We start from the raw sequence: 19,748 nt of genomic DNA, 5'->3' as shown, positions 1-19,748 counted from the left end.
AAACGCCAAGCCAGGCTTGCGCCTCGTTAAACCTTAGACAGGGCCAGCCAGCCGGCCTTCCGTAATACACCTCGGTCCTCTCTTGAGTGGGTGGCAGTAGAATTAAGTTGTTTTGCATCCGGCTGCCTTGAATAGTACAAGACACGTACATTCAGGCCCTGAAATGGGCACTCCTGTTGTCCCACAGCGGAAGGGAAATGGTTACATACAGGAGCTCTTTTTAACTGTAAAGGTGAAATTTTCAGTTGTGTGTACATTTGTTCCTCAATAGCAGCAGAGTCTTTTTAGCGTCTCTAGCACTCAAAGTCGTTGACCGTGGATATGTGTAAGGCAGCTTGCTTAACCTTTTTTTTTAAGAAGAGTTGAAAAACGGAGTATTTACTTGGGAACTAAAATGTAGTTTGTAAGTTGAATATATTTTCACATGAAGAGTCTCGTTGCTACCTTTTTTTAAGGCTATCAGGGGGTCACATAGATGTAATTTTTTTAAAAAACTTTAAAAGAGTAAAATTTTATGCTACACGTTACGTGTTTATTATAAAATAAGAATATCATAATAACCTCTGTAAGTAATTTGATTTCTAAATCCTTTCATACAGTTTTATGTTTATATTTACACAAATGGACCCCGACTGTCAAACTGTTCAGTTCCCTTTTTTGAGAATTAGTGTAGTATAGTTTTTAGAGCTCAGGTTCTGAGTTCTAGTCTATATTTTGCACTTAATAGCCTTATTTCTAAAATGGAGATGCTAATACTTTACTTGTAGGACTTGACGGATGTTAGAATGCATACAATGCACAGTGCCTGGTATGGAAGCAGTCAGTAAATATTATGTCTCCTTGATGAATTGGCTCCCCTTATCTTTACAAAATACAAAGACGTTTACATCTGTATTACTACAGCCAGTATCACTTTGTCTTGATTCCCTTTTAACCTGTCTTAAAGTAGTATTTTGTAGACAGCATTTAGTTGAGTCTTGTTTTTTAAAAAAATGCAATAGGATTATCTCTGCCTTTCGATTAATTAGTATTTAGACCACTGTATTTAATGTCACTGTAAAAATATATGGGACTTCCCTGATGGCTCAGATGTAAAGAATCTACCGATGCAGGAGACCTGGGTTCTATCCCAGGGTCAGGAAGATCCCCTGGAGAAGGGAATGGCTACCCACTCCAGTATTCTTGCCTGAGAATTCCATGGGCAGAGAAGCCTGGCAGGCTGCAGTCCACAGAGTTGCAAAGAGTTGGACATGACTAAGCGTCTAAGGATTTGCCTGGAAAATCCCATGGACGAAGGAGCCTGGTGGGCTGCAGTCCATGGGGTTGCTAAGAGTCGGACACGACTGAGCGACTTCACTTTCACTTTTCACTTTCCTGCATTGGAGAAGGAAATGGCAACTCACTCCAGTGTTCTTGCCTGGAGAATCCCAGGGACAGGGAAGCCTGGTGGGCTGCCGCCTACGGGGTCGCACAGAGTCGGACCCGACTGAAGCGACTTAGCAGCAAGCGTCTAACACACACACATAGAAATATATATGTCAGGGTCCATTTGAAAGAAATTACATAGTACTTTGAGTAGAGAAAATTTAATATAACCATGGCACCCCACTCCAGTACTCTTGCTTGGAAAATCCCATGGACGGAGGAGCCTGTTAGGCTGCAATCCATGGGGTTACTAAGAGTCGGACACGACTGAGCGACTTCACTTTCACTTTTCACTTTCACTTTTCACTTTCATGCATTGGAGAAGGAAATGGCAGCCCACTCCAGTGTTCTTCCCTGGAGAATCCCAGGGACGGGGAGCCTGGTGGGCTGCCGTCTATGGGGTCGAACAGAGTCAGAAACAACTGAAGTAACTTAGCATAGCATAGCATTAAATTATTGAAGTAAAGAGATCTCTGAAAAATAGAAGAATAGAGGACATAGGGAGCAGTCACTACTTCTAGGGCTGAGACAGACTATCCAAATAAGAAACAAGTTTGGAATAGGGCCACCTTTTCCAAGCTGAGATTCAAATGTTAGAGGAGTTGTGGCCCTGTAGATGGTAGAAAAGTTTGCTAAGGTGTGGAAGGCTAAGACAGGCTAGCAAGGAAACCACCACTGGCATGCCAACAAAACTAGCTTGAAGGCTGTCTAGCTCACAAAACTGAAAATATTTACCGTCTAGACCTTTATAGAAAAAGTTTGCTGACCCCCAAATTACATGAGTAGAGTGGAATGGAAAATCGAATAAAGCAAATCTTTATTAGGAAGTGTATATCAGAATCTAGTGTGTTATACTAGCATACCAGCATAAGATGACTAGTTTATTCAGCTCAGCGTGGAGAAAGGGTGTAAGAAATTTTTAAGGTCAGGAATTTTGTGAGTTGTCGCTAATATGCTTCCTGAGTCTGTCTCGTGTGCACTTCTACCTCAGCCACCACTCCATGAAAAGCTTTGGTCTCCAGGCCCACTTTCTGCCTAAGACCTTTTGTCAAGTGCATGTTTTACTTTTACATTAACAAGACTTAAAACTCAGCTGTTCTGGAACCAGATCTTTAGTTTCTTGTCCATAGCGTGTCTCAAAATTGAAATCTAGTGAACAGTTATTTGTTGTTAGAGCTATGTAAATGTTGTTCACTGCAGAGTCAAGTAGTGTGCTAGGATTATAAATCGTACTTCCTGGGTCCAAAGTCACAACCACTTGTTTTTGTCTTGGGAGAAATCTTTTAAACTCATAATTAAATTGAATCTTTTTTCTTTTTTTTTCACTCCATTAAGTGTTTAAATTCGAACCCTGTTTTCATTTGTAGCTTATTAGAACAATACTCTTTTTTTGTGTGTGTTGCTTTTTTATTTTCCTGGACTTCTTTGACTGGCTTCCACCCATTGGACAAAAGAATTATATTCCTTCATCCTGTCTTCAGATTTTTCTCTTTCCAAACACACTTGCGTGGAGTCCGTCTTATTTAAACCCAAACCTCCCTCCCGGGTCCCTTCATCCTCCTGTTCCAATTTGGATTCATTGCCCTGTAGGTCAACACTTATCTTGGGACAGACATTGACCCCGTGTGTAGGATTAGATCCTGTTTTCTGTAGCCTGTGTCTTTTATGAACTCTTCTGAGGGAACTACATCCTCAAGTATATTTTCCTAAGAAAATTGCTAAAGAAGGTAATTTGTGCTTCAGTTCAGTTCAGTCGCTCAGTTGTGTCTGACTCTTTGCAACCCCATGAATTGCAGCACACCAGGCCTCCCTGTCCATCACCAACTCCCAGAGTTCACTCAAATTCATGTCCATTGAGTCGATGATGCCATCCAGCCATCTCATCCTCTGTCGTCCCCTTCTCCTCCCGCCTTCAACCTTTCCCAAAGTCAGGGTCTTTTCAAATGAGTCAGCTCTTTGCATCAGGTGGCCAAAGTATTGGAGTTTCAGCTTCAACATCAGTCCTTCCAAAGAACACCCAGGGCTTATCTCCTTGCCAAGGGACTCTCAAGAGTCTTCCAACACCACAGTTCAAAAGCATCAGTTCTTCGGTGCTCAGCTTTCTTCACAGTCCAACTCTCACATCCATACATGACCACTGGAAAAACCATAGCCTTGACTAGACGGACCTTTGTTGGCAAAGTAATGTCTCTGCTTTTGAATATGCTATCTAGGTTGGTCATAACTTTCCTTCCCAGGAGTAAGCGTCTTTTAATTTCATGGCTGCAATCACCATCTGCAGTGATTTTTGAGCCCCCCAAAATAAAGCCTGACACTGTTTCCACTGTTTTCCCCATCTATTTCCCATGAAGTGATGGGCCCAGGTGCCATGATCTTCGTTTTCTGAATGTTGAGCTTTAAGCCAGCTGTTTTACTCTCCTCTTTCACTTTCATCAAGAGGCTTTTTAGTTCCTCTTCACTGTCTGCCATAAAGGTGGTGTCATCTGCATATCTGAGGTGATTGATATTTCTCCCAGCAATCTTGATTCCAGCTTGTGCTTCTTCCAGCCCGGCGTTTCTCATGATGTACTCTGCATAGAAGTTAAATAAGCAGGGTGACAATATACAGCCTTGACGTACTCCTTTTCCTTTTGGAACCAGTCTGTTGTTCCATGTCCAGTTCTAACTGTTGCTTCCTGACCTCCATATAGGTTTCTCAAGAGGCAGGTCAGGTGATCTGTATTCCCATCTCTTTCAGAATTTTCCACAGTTTATTGTGATCCACACAGTCAAAGGCTTTGGCATAGTCAATAAAGCAGAAATAGATATTTTTCTGGAACTCTCTTGGTTTTTCAATGATCCAGCGGATGTTGTGCTTACCCAGTTGTAAATTTAGTCTCTTACTTTAGTCATCTTTTGACTCGGTGCAGAAGTCTAATAGGGGGAGCCTGGTGGGCTGCCGTCTATGGTGTCACACAGAGTCAGACACGACTGAAGCGACTTAGCAGCAGCAGCAGAAGTCTAATCTGAAATAACTTTTTATATCTGATGATTTTAATTCATTGTCTTCTAGCCTGCCATATTGATGAGAAATATGATACTGGTCCAATTCTCTTTTCTTTTTAGGTGACTTTTTTTTTCTCTCTGGTGCGTTTGCAATTTTTTCTTTGGTATTTTGGAATTTAGAAGGTACTTAAATATAGGTCTTTAAATGGCCTTGGTGCTTGTGGATCCTTACAGTCTAAAGACTGCTTTGGGGAAACTTTCTTCTGTAATTCCCTTTCTTCTGTTATCTTTGTTTTTTCTTTCTTGGACCCCTGTCAACTGGATTTTGGATCTCTTGAACTGTACCTCTTTCTCTTTTTTTCTTTCTAGGCCTTTTTTGCTTTATGTTCTAGGAAATTTTCCTTAATTTTGTCTTTTTTTTTTTTTCCCACAACCGTGTTTTTGGTCCTAAGAGCTCTTTTCTCCCTCTTCTGAGACATCCTTTATCATAGCATCCTATTTTATAAATGTAATAATCTCAACTCTCATAGCAAATAGATGGGGAAACAATAGACACAGTGACAAAATTTATTTTCTTGGGCTCCAGAATCACTGCAGATGGTGTCTGCAGCCATGAAATTAAAAGACACTTGCTCCTTGGAAGAAAAGCTATGACAGACTTAGTGTATTAAAAGCAGAGACATTACTTTACCGACAAAGGTCCATCTAGTCAAAGCTATGGTTTTTTCAGTAGTCATGTGTGGATGTGAGAGTTGGACCATAAAGAAAGCTGAGTGCCAAAGAATTGATGCTTTCGAACTGTGGTGCTGAAACTGAAGCTCCAGTACTTTGGCCACTTGATGCGAAGAGGTGGCCAAACGATGCAACTCATTAGAAAAGACCTTGTTGCTGGGAAAGATTGAAGGCAGGAGGAGAAGGGGTGGACAGAAAACAAGATGGTTGGATGGTATCACCGATGTGATGGACATGAGTTTGAGCAAGCTCCGGAAGATGATGAAGGACAAGGAAGCCTGGTGTGCTGCAGTCCTTGAGTCTCAAAGAGTTGGACTTGACTGAGCTACTGAACAACAACAAAATCTCAACTCTGTAGGTGTGCTAGTTATAATTAGAGTGTTGGGATTTTTTTTTTAAGTTCTCTTTTCCCTGAATTATACGTTTCCTCTGATGCCAAATTCTCTCTTTTTAAAAATAGTCTTTAATACTCCTAACTTCCTCATGTTGGGAGATCCTTGGTTGGCTGCCTCAGAATGGGTAGCTTGTGTGTGTGTGTGTGTATGTGTGTGTGTGTGTGTGTTGAATAAATAGATTTATTACTACTGAGCCTCCCCTTTGAGTAGGAAGACTGTCTACTAAGTTGTATATGATTGTATATGGGTGCGACACGCTCTGTTTTAGAACAGAGATTCCCAAACGTTATTGGTTCACAGTACCCTTCGTGTCTCAATAATGTTTTTCTTGGCACCTCTGGCCCTAAAGAAACATTTAATAGTCAGGTCCAAACAAGTAAATAGCGTAGATCACATAGTATCTGAATGATGTTGCTGTGATTTCCTTTAAGTCTGTAATATTTCACATGCCTCCCTGAGTTTGCTGTGGTGTTCCAGGTGCTTTGGCACACAGTTTGGGATCCAGGATTAAATCCTGGTGAATAGGTTGGTAAGTAACAGGTTACATATTGCTCAAATGCCATGATAAGGATAGCTTTGTGTGGGGCTCCAACACCTACACCAGAGTCTTAATTCTTCCTGATAAATATATTGTTTCTTTCTAGAAAAACCTTGGATTCTGTTTGCAGGAGTTATCTGTACTCTGTGTTCATAGTGGTGGAGGTCATTAGGGGAACAAGTCTCCCCATTTTCTGCCTTCTTTTTCTCTTGAGATCTCATCCTCCCAGCCCCATCCCCACCCCACAGTTCTGAAGGGCTTCAGCCTCCATTCTAGATCCTGATACATTTTGGGCTAAGGCTTTCACTGCTCTTTTCCATTCCAGTTTGTTTTCTAACTTCCAGATCCATAGAATTCTCTCAGCACATGATAAGCCCAACCTCACCTTTTTCCTGTTGTGGGTTTATTCCTTTCTGCACTTTTAATCTTCATATAATCTAGAGAGAGTGCTTTTAGGAACTGGAGACTACTTGTCTTATTTATCTCTTACAGTAACCCAATGAAGTGAATATTTATACCCTTTTTTCACATGTAAGGTAACTGAGCTGTTATAGAGCTGGGACTCAAAGCCAAGTCTGTCTACCACCAAAGCATGTGCGATTTTTATTGTCTATTGGGAAGAGGTATTCAATACACAGATTTAAGACGCTGTCAGAATGATTACTGATTTTTTTTTTACATTAAAAAAAAATAATCATTAATTTTACATTAATCATTAATTTTACATTTTTCATTAATCAATGATTAATGATTTTTTTTTCTTTGTTTACATTTAAAAGTTTTACTAGGAAAGCTGTCAGGATTGGCCAGGAGTATGAAAAATATTGATCAGCCTCTGCCTAGGGGTTTCCTCACCTACTGGATGGACCATCTTGATCACAGATTGTCAAAACAAAAATTACACAGTTCTTCCTTTAAATCTTATGCCCAAATCCAGGATATTTACAGATGCATAATAATACGTGATGCTGTTCTGGTTGAGGTTAGATGGGATACCCAGAATTCACTCCTCACTCTCCTTTGTAAACCCTAAGACACACTTCTCCATTGAGCATAGTTGTGAAAATCTTTGGTCTGAGGCTGTAAAACATTTGTCTAATTTAGGGAAAAACACATTTTAAGGAGTTTAAGAATAGTTTGGGGGCTTTCCTGGTGGCTAAGTGATAAAGAATCCACCTGCCAATGCAAGAGGCATAGGTTCAGTCCCTAGTCTGGAAAGATTCCACATGCCACAGAGTAGCTAAGCCCATGTGCCTCAACACCTGAGTCTATGCTCTAGAGCCCCAGAGCTGCATCTACTGAAGCCTGCATGTCCTAGAGTCCATTGTCCACAATGAGAGAAGACACACAGTGAGAAACTCGCACAGTATAACTGGAAAGTAGCCCCAGCTTGCCGCAACTAAAGAAAAGCCCACACAACAATGAAGACCAAGTGCAGCCAAAAATAAAAATAAATTACATTAAAAAAAAGTTGTTGGTACTAAAGTAAGATCAAATGTAAGTTACTAAAATACTTGGGTAGGTCTTGTTCTTCATTTTGTAGTTGCAATATTATTGCAACTATATTGACATTGTCCATAGTGCTGATTTCTAAACAAAAAAATAAGCAAAATCATCATGCTGACTTATCTTTATTGAATAGGTAATTGACTTAATTCAAAAATTGCAAAAAGGCATATAGTGAAAGGTCTTCCTCCCACCCCACCCCCTCTATCCACTGTTGCCCCTCTTGGGAATAGAGTACTCCAGAGGTAACCACTATTACTAGTTTTTTATGTGCCCTTCCGTACATAAGCGCATTTGAATGCATAATATCTCTCTTTTTATACAGTGGGCAGATTGGTTCTATTTAATAGAAATTGAGCAAAAAGAGTATTTAGAGTTACATGCAAAATAAGTAAAATACTCAGTATTACACATACATAATGTTTGCATTTCTTTTAACAGGAAAAAACTGAAGAGTACATCCAAATATATTTATCAAACATTATTTTTAAATGGTGAAAACAGTGACATTAAGATTTGTGCTCTAGGAGAAGAGTGGAGCTTACACAAAATATATTTATGTCAAGTAAGTATTTTATTTTTCTCTTTGAGTAGCCAAGGTAGTTGCTTAACTCAAATTCTTTTAAGTCTTGTTCTTTCTCATTGTATTTTACAATAGTCTTTTGCATGAGTATTTGTCCTGTCTGATGGCAAGTCTCATTCTGTAAGAGATACACTGTGAATATTGTTAGTGAAAACTTAAGTTTGGTCTAGGAAACAGATTTTGAATTTTCATTGTCATACTGGCCTAGGAGTATGTTTTTGTCATTCCAGTGAGGTACTTATTTTAGTGCCTTCTGTTGACAAAAATGGAAAAAGTTAGGGGAAAAGGATAGAAGAAGGACTCAACAGTTTTTAGTTTCTTTTCTCACTTCCTTAGTAGATTATTTTGTGTCCATCTTGTGTGCTGTCATATGTTTATGAGATACTTAAATGTATAATTTCTATGCTTGAATTTAGAATACTATTGAAAAGGAAAACATATATATATATATATATATATATATATATATATATATATAAAGTATACTCAGAAATTGTTCCACTGAGTGAAAAGCTTAGTTGGTTCAAGTAGTAACATAGGAATTCAGTTCAGACAGTAATATGAGAATTTAGTTTTCTTTAATTAAAAACATAGTATTTTGATAAGCCTAATAGTTTCTTTATCATAATTTCTTTTTCATTTTGTTAAGTCTGGCTACTTTTCTAGTATGTTCAGTGGTTCTTGGAAAGAATCCAGCATGAATACCATTGAACTGGAGATTCCTGACCAGAATATTGATATAGAAGGTAACTGCCACCATAATTACTATTATGTAAAAATGATAAAAACATAACCTTTTTATCCTTTTGGCAGAAAGTATTTTCTTCTAACCTTGTTAACTAGGAAAAAAGCTCCTTTTAACACACACAGTGACAATTTTTATTGATTTACTCTATACTTTATCAATTCTGTTCTGTGTCTCCCTAATCTTAGTCATGTCAGCTTTATCAGTCCGTTTCCTTCATGTTTAAAAATATATCTGCCTGGAATATAGAGGATGTAGAGTGAAGAAAGGAGAAGTATGACCAGTAAACAGTAAGCCAGTAAACAGTATTCATTGATTATTCCCTGTACAGAAAGATCTTTCCTGGGAACAAGTAGATGTATCAGGTAGTCAGTATTGTTTTAGAGCTATAATGGTCTTTAGATGACGAAGCTGAGGCCAGGAGGATTTAAGAGACTTATTTTAGGTCTCAGAGCAGTTTAGTGAGGTAGGATCAGATTATAGTTCTAACTTCTATCCTGGTGCTCCTGCTTCCCTCTTTGATAACTGAAGTGGAAGTACCCAGTACTAACCTCATGGGTAAAGAATGTTTATAAAGCCAACCTTGCAGGACACACATGAGAATGGCAATAGAGAAAAGGATGGACAGGTTCAAATAGCTGTGGTGGCAGCATACACAGAAGATGCGGGTTCAATTCCTGGGTCAGGAAGAGCCCCTGGAGGAGGAAATGGCAACACTCTCCGTATTCTTGCCAGAAAAATCCCATAGACAGAGGACTGCCTGACTGGTTACAGTCCATGGTGTCACAAGGAGTTGGACACAACTGAGCACTCATTCACAGGACCAGGAGATATTCCATGCTCCGCAGTGAAGCACTGAACCACCAGGGTTAAGACTGTCATTTGGTCTGTGTAGTTGTACTTAATGATTGATCTACTCAGGAATATCTTCATAAAACTCTTTCCAAGGGTGTCTTAATTCTGACCACTAACTGACATCAAGGTTAGATGTAGGAGAATCCAGCATGATTTGATAGAATTGATGGAAATGTATAACATTGTTATTAAAGCATCATCAGTCCATAACCATTACTAGTAGTTTTATTGGCAACCCACTCCTGTACTCTTGCCTGGAAAATCCCTCAGATGGAGGAGCCTGGTGGGCTGCAGTCCATGGGGTCGCTAGGAGTTGGACACGACTGAGCGACTTCACTTTCACTTTCATGCATTGGAGAAGGAAATGGCAACCCACTCCAGTGTTCTTGCCTGGAGAATCCCAGGGACAGGGGATCCTGGTGGGCTTCTGTCTTTGGGGTTGCACAGAGTCAGACACGACTGAAGCAACTTAGCAGCAGCAGTAATTTTATTAGTGATGATCATCTTATCCTTTTAGACTAGATTTAGACATATGTCTTAGTGTATAAAGACTGTCCTTATTCTTGTAATATTCTTACAGCTAAAATTGTTATTTTATTCTATCTGTGTATTTTGCTTTCAGCACTTCAGGTGGCGTTTGGGTCATTGTATCGAGATGATGTCTTAATAAAGCCAAGTCGAGTCATTGCCATTTTGGCAGCAGCTTGTATGCTGCAATTGGTAAGTATGCATATTACTCAAAAAATAATAATACTTGTATCTTTGTTTCAAGGTATCCCTTCCAAAAACAATAATAAAACCTAGTTTTTTATAATTTTTAAAATTAATATATAAATATTTCTTTTGTGATAAGTCATTTAAAATGTTAAACCAAAAACTTTACTACAAATGAGGAGGGTCTTGATATTTGTGTAAAATGAAGGCAGGCTGTTTCTATGTAGAGATCTTAGAATGACTATAATGTGAAACTAATATACTTGTCTAAATCCATTTATAGATTTCTGTGCATTAATGGGGCTTCCCTTGTGGCTCCGCTGGTAAAGAGTCCGCCTGCAATGCAGGAGACCTGTTCAATCCCTGGGTTGGGAAGATCCCCTGGTGAAGGGAAAGGCTACCAACTCTAGTATGCTGGCCTGGAGAATTCCATGGGCTGTATAGCCCATGGGGTCGCAAAGAGTCAGACATGACTGAGCGACTTTCACTTCTTTCTGTGCATTAATGACTTATCTTGACTATTATGAAGCAAGTGGCTTATGATTTGATTATTAATTCATATAGTTCATGGATTCGGAAAACATTGAGTGCTTACTATGTAAATGTTTTCTTAGGAAATAATTGCGTGTAAACCACCTAAATGTATATAACCTATTGACAGAATGACAGATTTGTTTATTCAACAGAAGTATATTGAGCAGTGTGTCAAGCTAGGCATAGAGATCCAGAGGTAAATAAAGATATCTATGCCTTCAAGAAGCTCACAATATAATAAGTGTAGAGTCGAGGAGGAAGAGTTGATATACAGGCCCCAAAACTAAAGTAAGAGCTGTCCAATATTATAGATATGATGATAAACTTTCTGTAGCATTTAGTGGATGTGCAAAGTGGTCAGTTTAACCTGTTAGTGTCAGAGAAGGAAGTTGTGTTTGAGGTTGAGTCTTAAAAACTAAAAATGTGTTTACTTGTGAAGTAAGAAGAGAGGGGAAGAAAAAGCATTTCATGCAGAAAACTAAGACTTAGAAATGAGAAAATAATGGAGCGTTAGAAAATCTGAGTGGAACACAGATCTAGCATAGAATAGAAGGGTTGGAGAAAAAGAGGCAGAGGCCAGATCATGAAAGTCCCTCAGTACCTTTTAAAAAGTTAACACTTTGCATAAGTGCTTTTGAAAAGTTCTAATCCGAGGAAAGACAAAGTTGTATTTTAGGAAGAATGCTTGGGATCAATGTGAAGGATGAGCTGAAAGGAAAGTTGAGTATAAATCCTATTGCAGTAATCCACAGGAGGGTCTAGATGAGGGTAAAAAGCATGGAGAGGAAAACTGGATACTGGCGAGGTTAAGCAGGGATTATCCACTAGACCTGATGACACAGATGGATTTTAAAAGGAAAGGGGCGGAGTCTAGAATAGCTTGCCGGAAAGTTTAAAATCCCAGTTTGAGTCAACATTTTATTTTGATCATTTTAAAAAGTTAAGTTTCTTTTTATGTGGCATTTTTATACTGGTTTATTTGAAATAATAGTTAATAGCTTGTTAAATATCCCTGGCTGAGGTAATTTGACTTTTTAACGTTTTGATCCTTTTGATACTTATTTTCAATAATTATACTTTTGTAACTTTTAATCCTTTTTAGGTTTTATTCTAAATTCACTTTCTGCATTATCTGTGTGACTTGGCTATTTAACAATAATACTCTTGCATGGTGGATGTAGTTCAAAAATTTGAGTAAACTCACTTTCTGCATTATCTTTATGACTTAGCTATTTAACAGTAATACTCTTGCATGGTGAATATAGCTCAGAAATTTGAGTAAAAAATGATAATTCTTTCCCTATATTAAATAAAATTAGCCATTTGAAATCTTCTATATAAACATTTTAGATTAAAATTTCAACGTGTTTAAAACAATACTATATTTGTCTTAGGTGTATTTCTTAGCTATTGATAGGTGTTTTAAACTTTAATAAGAACGTGCTCTTGATTCATACTGTGTACTTGCCCAGCCCATCACATAGTCGTCTGACTGTGTAAAAAGGTCTTAGTTTTAAAAGAACGGCAAAACAGAATGCTGCTTAAGTTTGCAAAGGTCCCAGAGAGGAGAACAGAAAAGAGAGTAGCAATTTTTATCTCTGTCTTACTGCTTTTACCCTCTCCCTTCCTTTTTTCAGTTCAAGTATTTAGTTGAATACTTGCTGGATTTTTTTTTTTTTTTTAGAAATTTTTACTGGACTTTCAAAAAAGACTTAGGCTTGCTGCACTTAGTGGTTTTCTTTCTTTCTTCCTTTTTAATATGTGAAAGCACATATTCAGAGCTAATTTTTCCCGTATGAAATGGGCCTTTCCAGTGGTTATTTATATTTACAGGATGGTTTAATACAGCAGTGTGGTGAGACAATGAAGGAGACAATTAATGTGAAAACTGTGTGTGGCTATTACACATCGGCAGGGACCTATGGACTAGATTCTGTAAAGAAAAAGTGAGTTACCTTACTTGTGTTTCCTCTCATTCCACTTTTGGGAATTTGACTGCTTTGGTTTCTTAAGAGAATGTATAGGTATTTAAAAAAAAGAAAAAAAAGAATAGAATTTGCTATAAAAGGTTCCTTTTTATATTTGGACTAATTAGTAAATTCTTCAAAAGTGTGGTCTCTGTGACTGTGGGTGGGTTATACATGCTTATAAAAACTATGGTCCCTCTTTACAGTACATTTCTATTAAATGTTTTAAAGCAGTAGGCATAATAGCCATTACAGTCGTCCCTCACTATCCGCAGGGGATTAGTTCCAGGACCTGAGTGGATACCAGAATCTGCGGTTGCTCACCTCCCTTATTTAATGATCTAGTATATTCAAGTAACCATCTTTCTGTATACTGTGAATCATTTCTGGATTATTTATAATACCAATGTAAAGGCTATGTAAATAGTTATAAATCCAGTGTAAATGCTATGTAAATAGTTGCTGTCTTGCGACAGATTTAAGTTTTGCTTTCTGGAACATTCTGAAGTTGTTATTTTTTTCTCCAATATTTTCAATTCTCGGTTGGTTGAATCCACGGATACAGAACCTGCGGATACCGAGGGCTGACTGTATATCAGTGCAACTACTGGCAGTGTTTTTAAGTCTTGAGAATTGCAGTACCCATTTTCAAATTATAAAGAAGGTAACAGAAGTATGTAAGGCCCTTCATAAACCATTTAACACAAACTTGAAAATGAAGTTTTCTCAATTAGAAAGGCTCTTATTAATATTAAGGGAATATTCCCTTACTAACTGCTGACAAAATCAGTACTAAATTTCCAGTTGTTAAATTAAAATATTTGAGCATGTCCTAGCAAGATTAATATTCTGTTTTTACTTTAACTGTATGTCCTGCTTAATAAATCATAAATATATACTGTATAATGAAATAATTCCATGTTTTAATTTCAGGTGCCTTGAATGGCTTCTAAACAATTTGATGACTCACCAGAATGTTGAACTTTTTAAAGAACTGAGGTATTTGAATTTTAAATAGCTTCATAATTATCCAAAAGACTATTCTTCATTTGTTAAAAGTATGCAAGACATTTTTATATAAAACAAAAATATATTATGAAAAAGTGAACTTAATGAAATGTATCTAAGTTTCTTTCCTTTGTTGCAGATGATACAATGCGTTTTTTTTGATACAGTGCATATTATGTCTACTGTTTTAATCAATTTTAATGGAAAAATTCATTGCTGCTGTAAAACTATAGAAAGTCTCTAGGGTTACCTCACTTTAGCTGGACTCTTAAAGAATCTAAACATTTATTTTAAAAACCACCATCTCTTATTATCCAGAAATTACATTTGAGAAAATTGTCTTAAACTTGTTACTAAGACTGATGAAATTAAATTTACAATTAAGGTGGTCTTTTGTTTTAGTTTGCTTGTTCTTCCTTCCTCCCTTCAAGTAATTTCTGAATGACGGCTATGTGTAAAGGTACTCTGTTAAGGGCTTTGAAAGAGGCAGAGATGATTATGTCATGGTCTCTGTTCTCTCTGAACCTATTTGTAATAATGGAGCTAACATATCTGCTATGGGTCTGAGAAATTCAGAGTGGGAATGAACTTTTAAAGGCCATAATCACTTTCAGGATTGCAGTACCTTGACAGTGGTGCTTCTGAAACAGGGGTACAAATGTCCCTGGGAGTGTATAGCATTCTGATGGAAATGTACAAAACCAAAGGCTTTGTTATGTACAAAACCAAAGCCACATTCAGTGGCTTACTGGTTTGTCAATTTTGCTGACTTTTTGAGGGGAGAAAGGTAGGGAGGAGTAGGAGAGAAGTAAACATTTTTATGTTTAAATACATCATGGAATGGAGAGAATTCAAGTTTCTTTGGGCTTATAAATACAAAAATTAATAGAAATGTTATTTTTATGGCTAGCCTTCTCCTAGATTCCTGGATCCTTTCCTTTCATTTGCCTTTAAGAGGTACTTTGATAGAAAGATTTGAGAAGTATTGTATTCTACCAGAAAATCATCACCTAATGATGTCAAGGCATAACGTCATTAGAAACACTTTTTATCTTCTATAATTCTCATTGAGCTTTTTTCAAAAGGAAAATAAATCATAGTGGTCATCATAAAAATTCAGATGCTCTTCTGGCTTGTTTAGGGTAGTGGGGGGAAGGGGAAAAAAGAAAAGAGCTAGTAATATCATTTCCATTCTAAATTTATACTAACACTTATTTTTTGATATTACTCCCTTAATAAAATAAAAACTTGTTTTATGACTAAGCAATTCTCTTAAGCCTGGAAGTAAAAGGTTACTTTGAAGATATATCTTCTTCAGTGAATTTTGACAGAATTTTAATTGAATGAAAGGGAAAGGCAAAAGAAAGGGAAGGCTGCTACTTTATGAGAGCATGCTAAAACTTATCTTATTAGGACTTTGCTTTACCTTGATTAATCAGTGGAGCAAGCTTTTTGTTCCTCAGCAGTGCAAGAAAAAACCTTTTGCAGCATACAGTCTGAATTATAAGTATTCTTACATTCAAATAGATTGTTTTTGTCTAAGATTCTTTGTCTTGGGCACAAAGACTGATGCAGTTTTTTAATTCCATGTTTTCTTTTGATAAAAAAGACTTTTAAAAACATTTTCAGTTCTACCAGAGTCTTTAACTTTTGTATAAAGAGAGGCTCACTACTTCTATTTTATCTTTTCTAGTATAAATGTCATGAAACAACTCATTGGTTCATCTAACTTGTTTGTGATGCAAGTGGAGATGGATGTATACACAGCCCTTAAAAAGGTATTTCCATAATATGATATGTGTAAAGATAGCCACTCAGCATTGCTTATAATAGTGAAAAACTGAAAATAGCTCGTGTCCAGTGGTGAGAGAGTGATTATACATGCAAGAAAAGGAAAAGGACATATGCCAGAATGCTAAGTCTTTAGGCTTAGGGAATTGGTATCATGAGTAATTTTAATTGTATTCTTTATACTTTTCTCTTCTAGGAATACATTTGTTTTTTCCAAGGTTTTTTTTCCCCAGTAATTAACATGTTATTTACATGATCAGAAATGTTAAATATTTTATGCAGTTTTCAGAAATGTTTTCGGAATTGAGCTTTAGTTGAATTAATAACTTTATGATGAAATTTTTAACAAATTTTTCTAGAGAATGTTGAGATTCTTTTACAGGTCTTTTGTACTTCAGACATATGTCTCACTTCATCCTTTTGTAAGGTTTCAACATTTTTAGTATAATTTAGTTTTCACAACTCTGAAGAGACAAGTGGGCTATTACTTTTGTTCTGTAGATGGTAACGCTTAGAATTCTTACAGTTACTACATGGCAGATGTGAGACAGAACCCAGGTCTGTGAGTTCTAGTCTGTGCTTTCCCCACGGCATGATTTTGCTGTTAGCCTTTTGTCCTTAGCACCAAGTTTACATTAACATGGTCATGAAACCTGGGAATGAGTCACCTTCTGGGTGAGATTCTATTACTATTTTTCCTCAAGGAAGTTCAGTAAATGTGGTAACCAGTCATTAAAGGAAGGTAGACAGCCCATTTCTATCTCTGAGCCACTGGTAGCATTCATTCTTTCTCATAAGTATTGGATGTTTACTATGTGCTAGGCACTGCTCTATGTTACCCATATTAATTCTAATGTCCTGTGAGGTTGACATATTATCATGCTCATCTTGCAAATGAAGAAATTAAAGCCCAGAGAAATTAGGTAATTCCCCTCTCTATTAGTTGACAGGACCAGGATTTAAAAATTCATGTTCTTTATTACTCTGCATACTGTCTCAACAGCAGTTAGACAATGAGAAATTCCTTTTTCGCATATTTAATTTCTTTTATAATCTCACATAGGATGTCATGAAACTTAATTGTTGATTAACAAGCGGGGGCTGGGCAGGGAGGCGCAGCGCGGGCTGCATTGCTTAGAGTAAGAATCTGGCCTGAATACCCTGAGCACTATCTGAGCGAAATAATTTGGGCTAACAAACCAGACTGTGGGATATCTACTACGCGAAAAGCCAGCCCCAACCTAAGACCGCCAGGCCCGCGCACGGAACAAAGAATTGAACAGAGATAGCCGGCTGCAGACCTTCCCCCTCCGGTGATAGGCAGCCAGAGCCGGAAGGGGGCAATCGCAGCCCCAGAGAGACATTATCTATAAAACTGTAAGCAGGCTTCTTTGCTAACTAAAACTTTTGGGGTCTGGACGGTTAACATCTGCCTAAGAAGGTGCGCGCGGTTTTGCGCCCAGATAACCGAGTGGCGGGAGGCGATAAGTCGCAGCATTGGCGCCGCCAAACACCTCATCACTTGAGCTGCTCGGACCTGGGAAGAGCACAATCCTCAGGCCCAACTGAGTCTGCGCCTCTGAGGACTATCCGAGTGCCTGAACCTGAGCGGCTTGGACCTGGGAGGTACATGCAACCCAGGGCCAGCCTTGGACTGTTTCGGCGGAACAACCTAGAGCCCGAGCAGTGTGGGCAGGGAGGCTACACGCGCAGTGAGCGGGGCAGACCCAGTGTGGCTGAGGCACTGCGGCGCACGCCAGTGTTATTTGCTTGCAGCATCCCTCCCTCCCTCCCCCCACAGCGACTGAACAAAGAGAAGAAATACAGTTCCACCCATCAGAACACTGACACAAGCTTCCTAACCAGGAAACCTTGACAAGCCACCTGTACAAACCCACACACAGTGAGGAATAGCCACAATAAAGAGAACTCCACAAACTGCCAGAATACAGAAAGGACACCCCATACTCAGCAATTTAAACAAGATGAAGAGACAGAGGAATAGCCAGCAGATAAAGGAACAGGATAAATGCCCACCAAACCAAACAAAAGAGGAAGAGATAGGGAATCTACCTGATAAAGAATTCCAAATAATGATAGTGAAATTGATCCAAAATCTAGAAATTAAAATGGAATCACAGATAAATAGCTTGGAGACAAGGATTGAGAAGATGCAAGAAAGGTTTAACAAGGACCTAGAAGAAATAAAAAAGAGTCAATATACAATGAATAATGCAATAAATGAAATTAAAAACACTCTGGAGGCAACAAATAGTAGAATAACAGAGGCAGAAGATAGGATTAGTGAATTAGAAGATAGAATGGTAGAAATAAATGAATCAGAGAGAATAAAAGAAAAACGAATTAAAAGAAATGAGGACAATCTCAGAGACCTCCAGGATAATATTAAACGCTACAACATTCGAATCATAGGGGTACCAGAAGAAGAAGATAAAAAGAAAGACCATGAGAAAATACTTGAGGAGATAATAGTTGAAAACTTCCCTAAACTGGGGAAGGAAATAATCACCCAAGTCCAAGAAACCCAGAGAATCCCAAACAGGATAAACCCAAGGCGAAACACCCCAAGACACATATTACTCAAATTAACAAAGATCAAACACAAAGAACAAATATTAAAAGCAGCAAGGGAAAAACAACAAATAACACACAAGGGAATTCCCATAAGGACAACAGCTGATCTTTCAATAGAAACTCTTCAAGCCAGGAGGGAATGGCAAGACATACTTAAAATGATGAAAGAAAATAACCTACAGCCCAGATTATTGTACCCAGCAAGGATTTCATTCAAGTATGAAGGAGAAATCAAAAGCTTCTCAGATAAGCAAAAGCTGAGAGAATTCTGCACCACCAAACCAGCTCTCCAACAAATACTAAAGGATATTCTCTAGACAGGAAACACAAAAATGGTGTATAAATTCAACCCCAAACAATAAAGTAAATGGCAACGGGATCATACTTATCAGTAATTACCTTAAACGTAAATGGGTTGAATGCCCCAACCAAAAGACAAAGACTGGCTGAATGGATACAAAAACAAGACCCCTACATATGTTGTCTACAGGAGACCCACCTCAAAACAGGGGACACATACAGACTGAAAGTGAAGGGCTGGAAAAAGATTTTCCATGCAAATAGGGACCAAAAGAAAGCAGGAGTAGCAATACTCATATCAGATAAAATAGACTTTAAAACAAAGGCTGTGAAAAGAGACAAAGAAGGTCACTACATAATGATCAAAGGATCAATCCAAGAAGAAGATATAACAATTATAAATATATATGCACCTCAGTATGTAAGACAAATGCTAACAAGTATGAAAGGAGAAATTAACAATAACACAATAATAGTGGGAGACTTTAATACCCCACTCACACCTATGGATAGATCAACTAAACAGAAAATTAACAAGGAAACACAAACTTTAAACGATACAATAGACCAGTTAGACCTAATTGATATCTATAGGACATTTCATCCCAAAACAATGAATTTCACCTTTTTCTCAAGCGCACATGGAACCTTCTCCAGGATAGATCACATCCTGGGCCATAAAGCTAGCCTTGGTAAATTCAAAAAAATAGAAATCATTCCAAGCATCTTTTCTGACCACAATGCAGTAAGATTAGATCTCAATTACAGGAGAAAAACTATTAAAAATTCCAACATATGGAGGCTGAACAACACCCTGCTGAATAACCAACAAATCACAGAAGAAATCAAAAAAAGAAATCAAAATTTGCATAGAAACGAATGAAAATGAAAACACAACAACCCAAAACCTGTGGGACACAGTAAAAGCAGTCCTTTAGCAATACAGGCACACCTCAAGAAACAAGAAAAAGTCAAATAAATAACCTAACTCTACACCTCAAACAACTAGAAAAGGAAGAAATGAAGAACCCCAGGGTTAGTAGAAGGAAAGAAATCTTAAAAATTAGAGCAGAAA

The 19,748-nt window shown here is 37.8% G+C and overlaps 1 protein-coding gene across 1 annotated transcript in view; it reads left to right on the top strand.

The window, feature by feature from the left end:
* GMCL1 (germ cell-less 1, spermatogenesis associated) overlaps positions 1-19,748 on the top strand; it is a 63,550-nt gene that overhangs the window by 784 nt on the left and 43,018 nt on the right. The window contains exons 2-7 of the mRNA XM_005893592.3: positions 8,023-8,146; positions 8,814-8,910; positions 10,387-10,484; positions 12,846-12,958; positions 13,913-13,978; positions 15,681-15,765. Coding sequence (XP_005893654.1) covers positions 8,023-8,146; positions 8,814-8,910; positions 10,387-10,484; positions 12,846-12,958; positions 13,913-13,978; positions 15,681-15,765 — 583 coding nt within the window. The remainder of the gene's footprint in view (positions 1-8,022; positions 8,147-8,813; positions 8,911-10,386; positions 10,485-12,845; positions 12,959-13,912; positions 13,979-15,680; positions 15,766-19,748) is intronic.

The sequence above is a fragment of the Bos mutus genome, chromosome 11 (assembly GCF_027580195.1).
Source record: "Bos mutus isolate GX-2022 chromosome 11, NWIPB_WYAK_1.1, whole genome shotgun sequence".
In the NCBI taxonomy this organism is placed as follows: domain Eukaryota; kingdom Metazoa; phylum Chordata; class Mammalia; order Artiodactyla; family Bovidae; genus Bos; species Bos mutus.
Note: the sequence above shows the minus strand (reverse complement) of the source record. Positions and strands in the feature narration are given on the sequence as shown.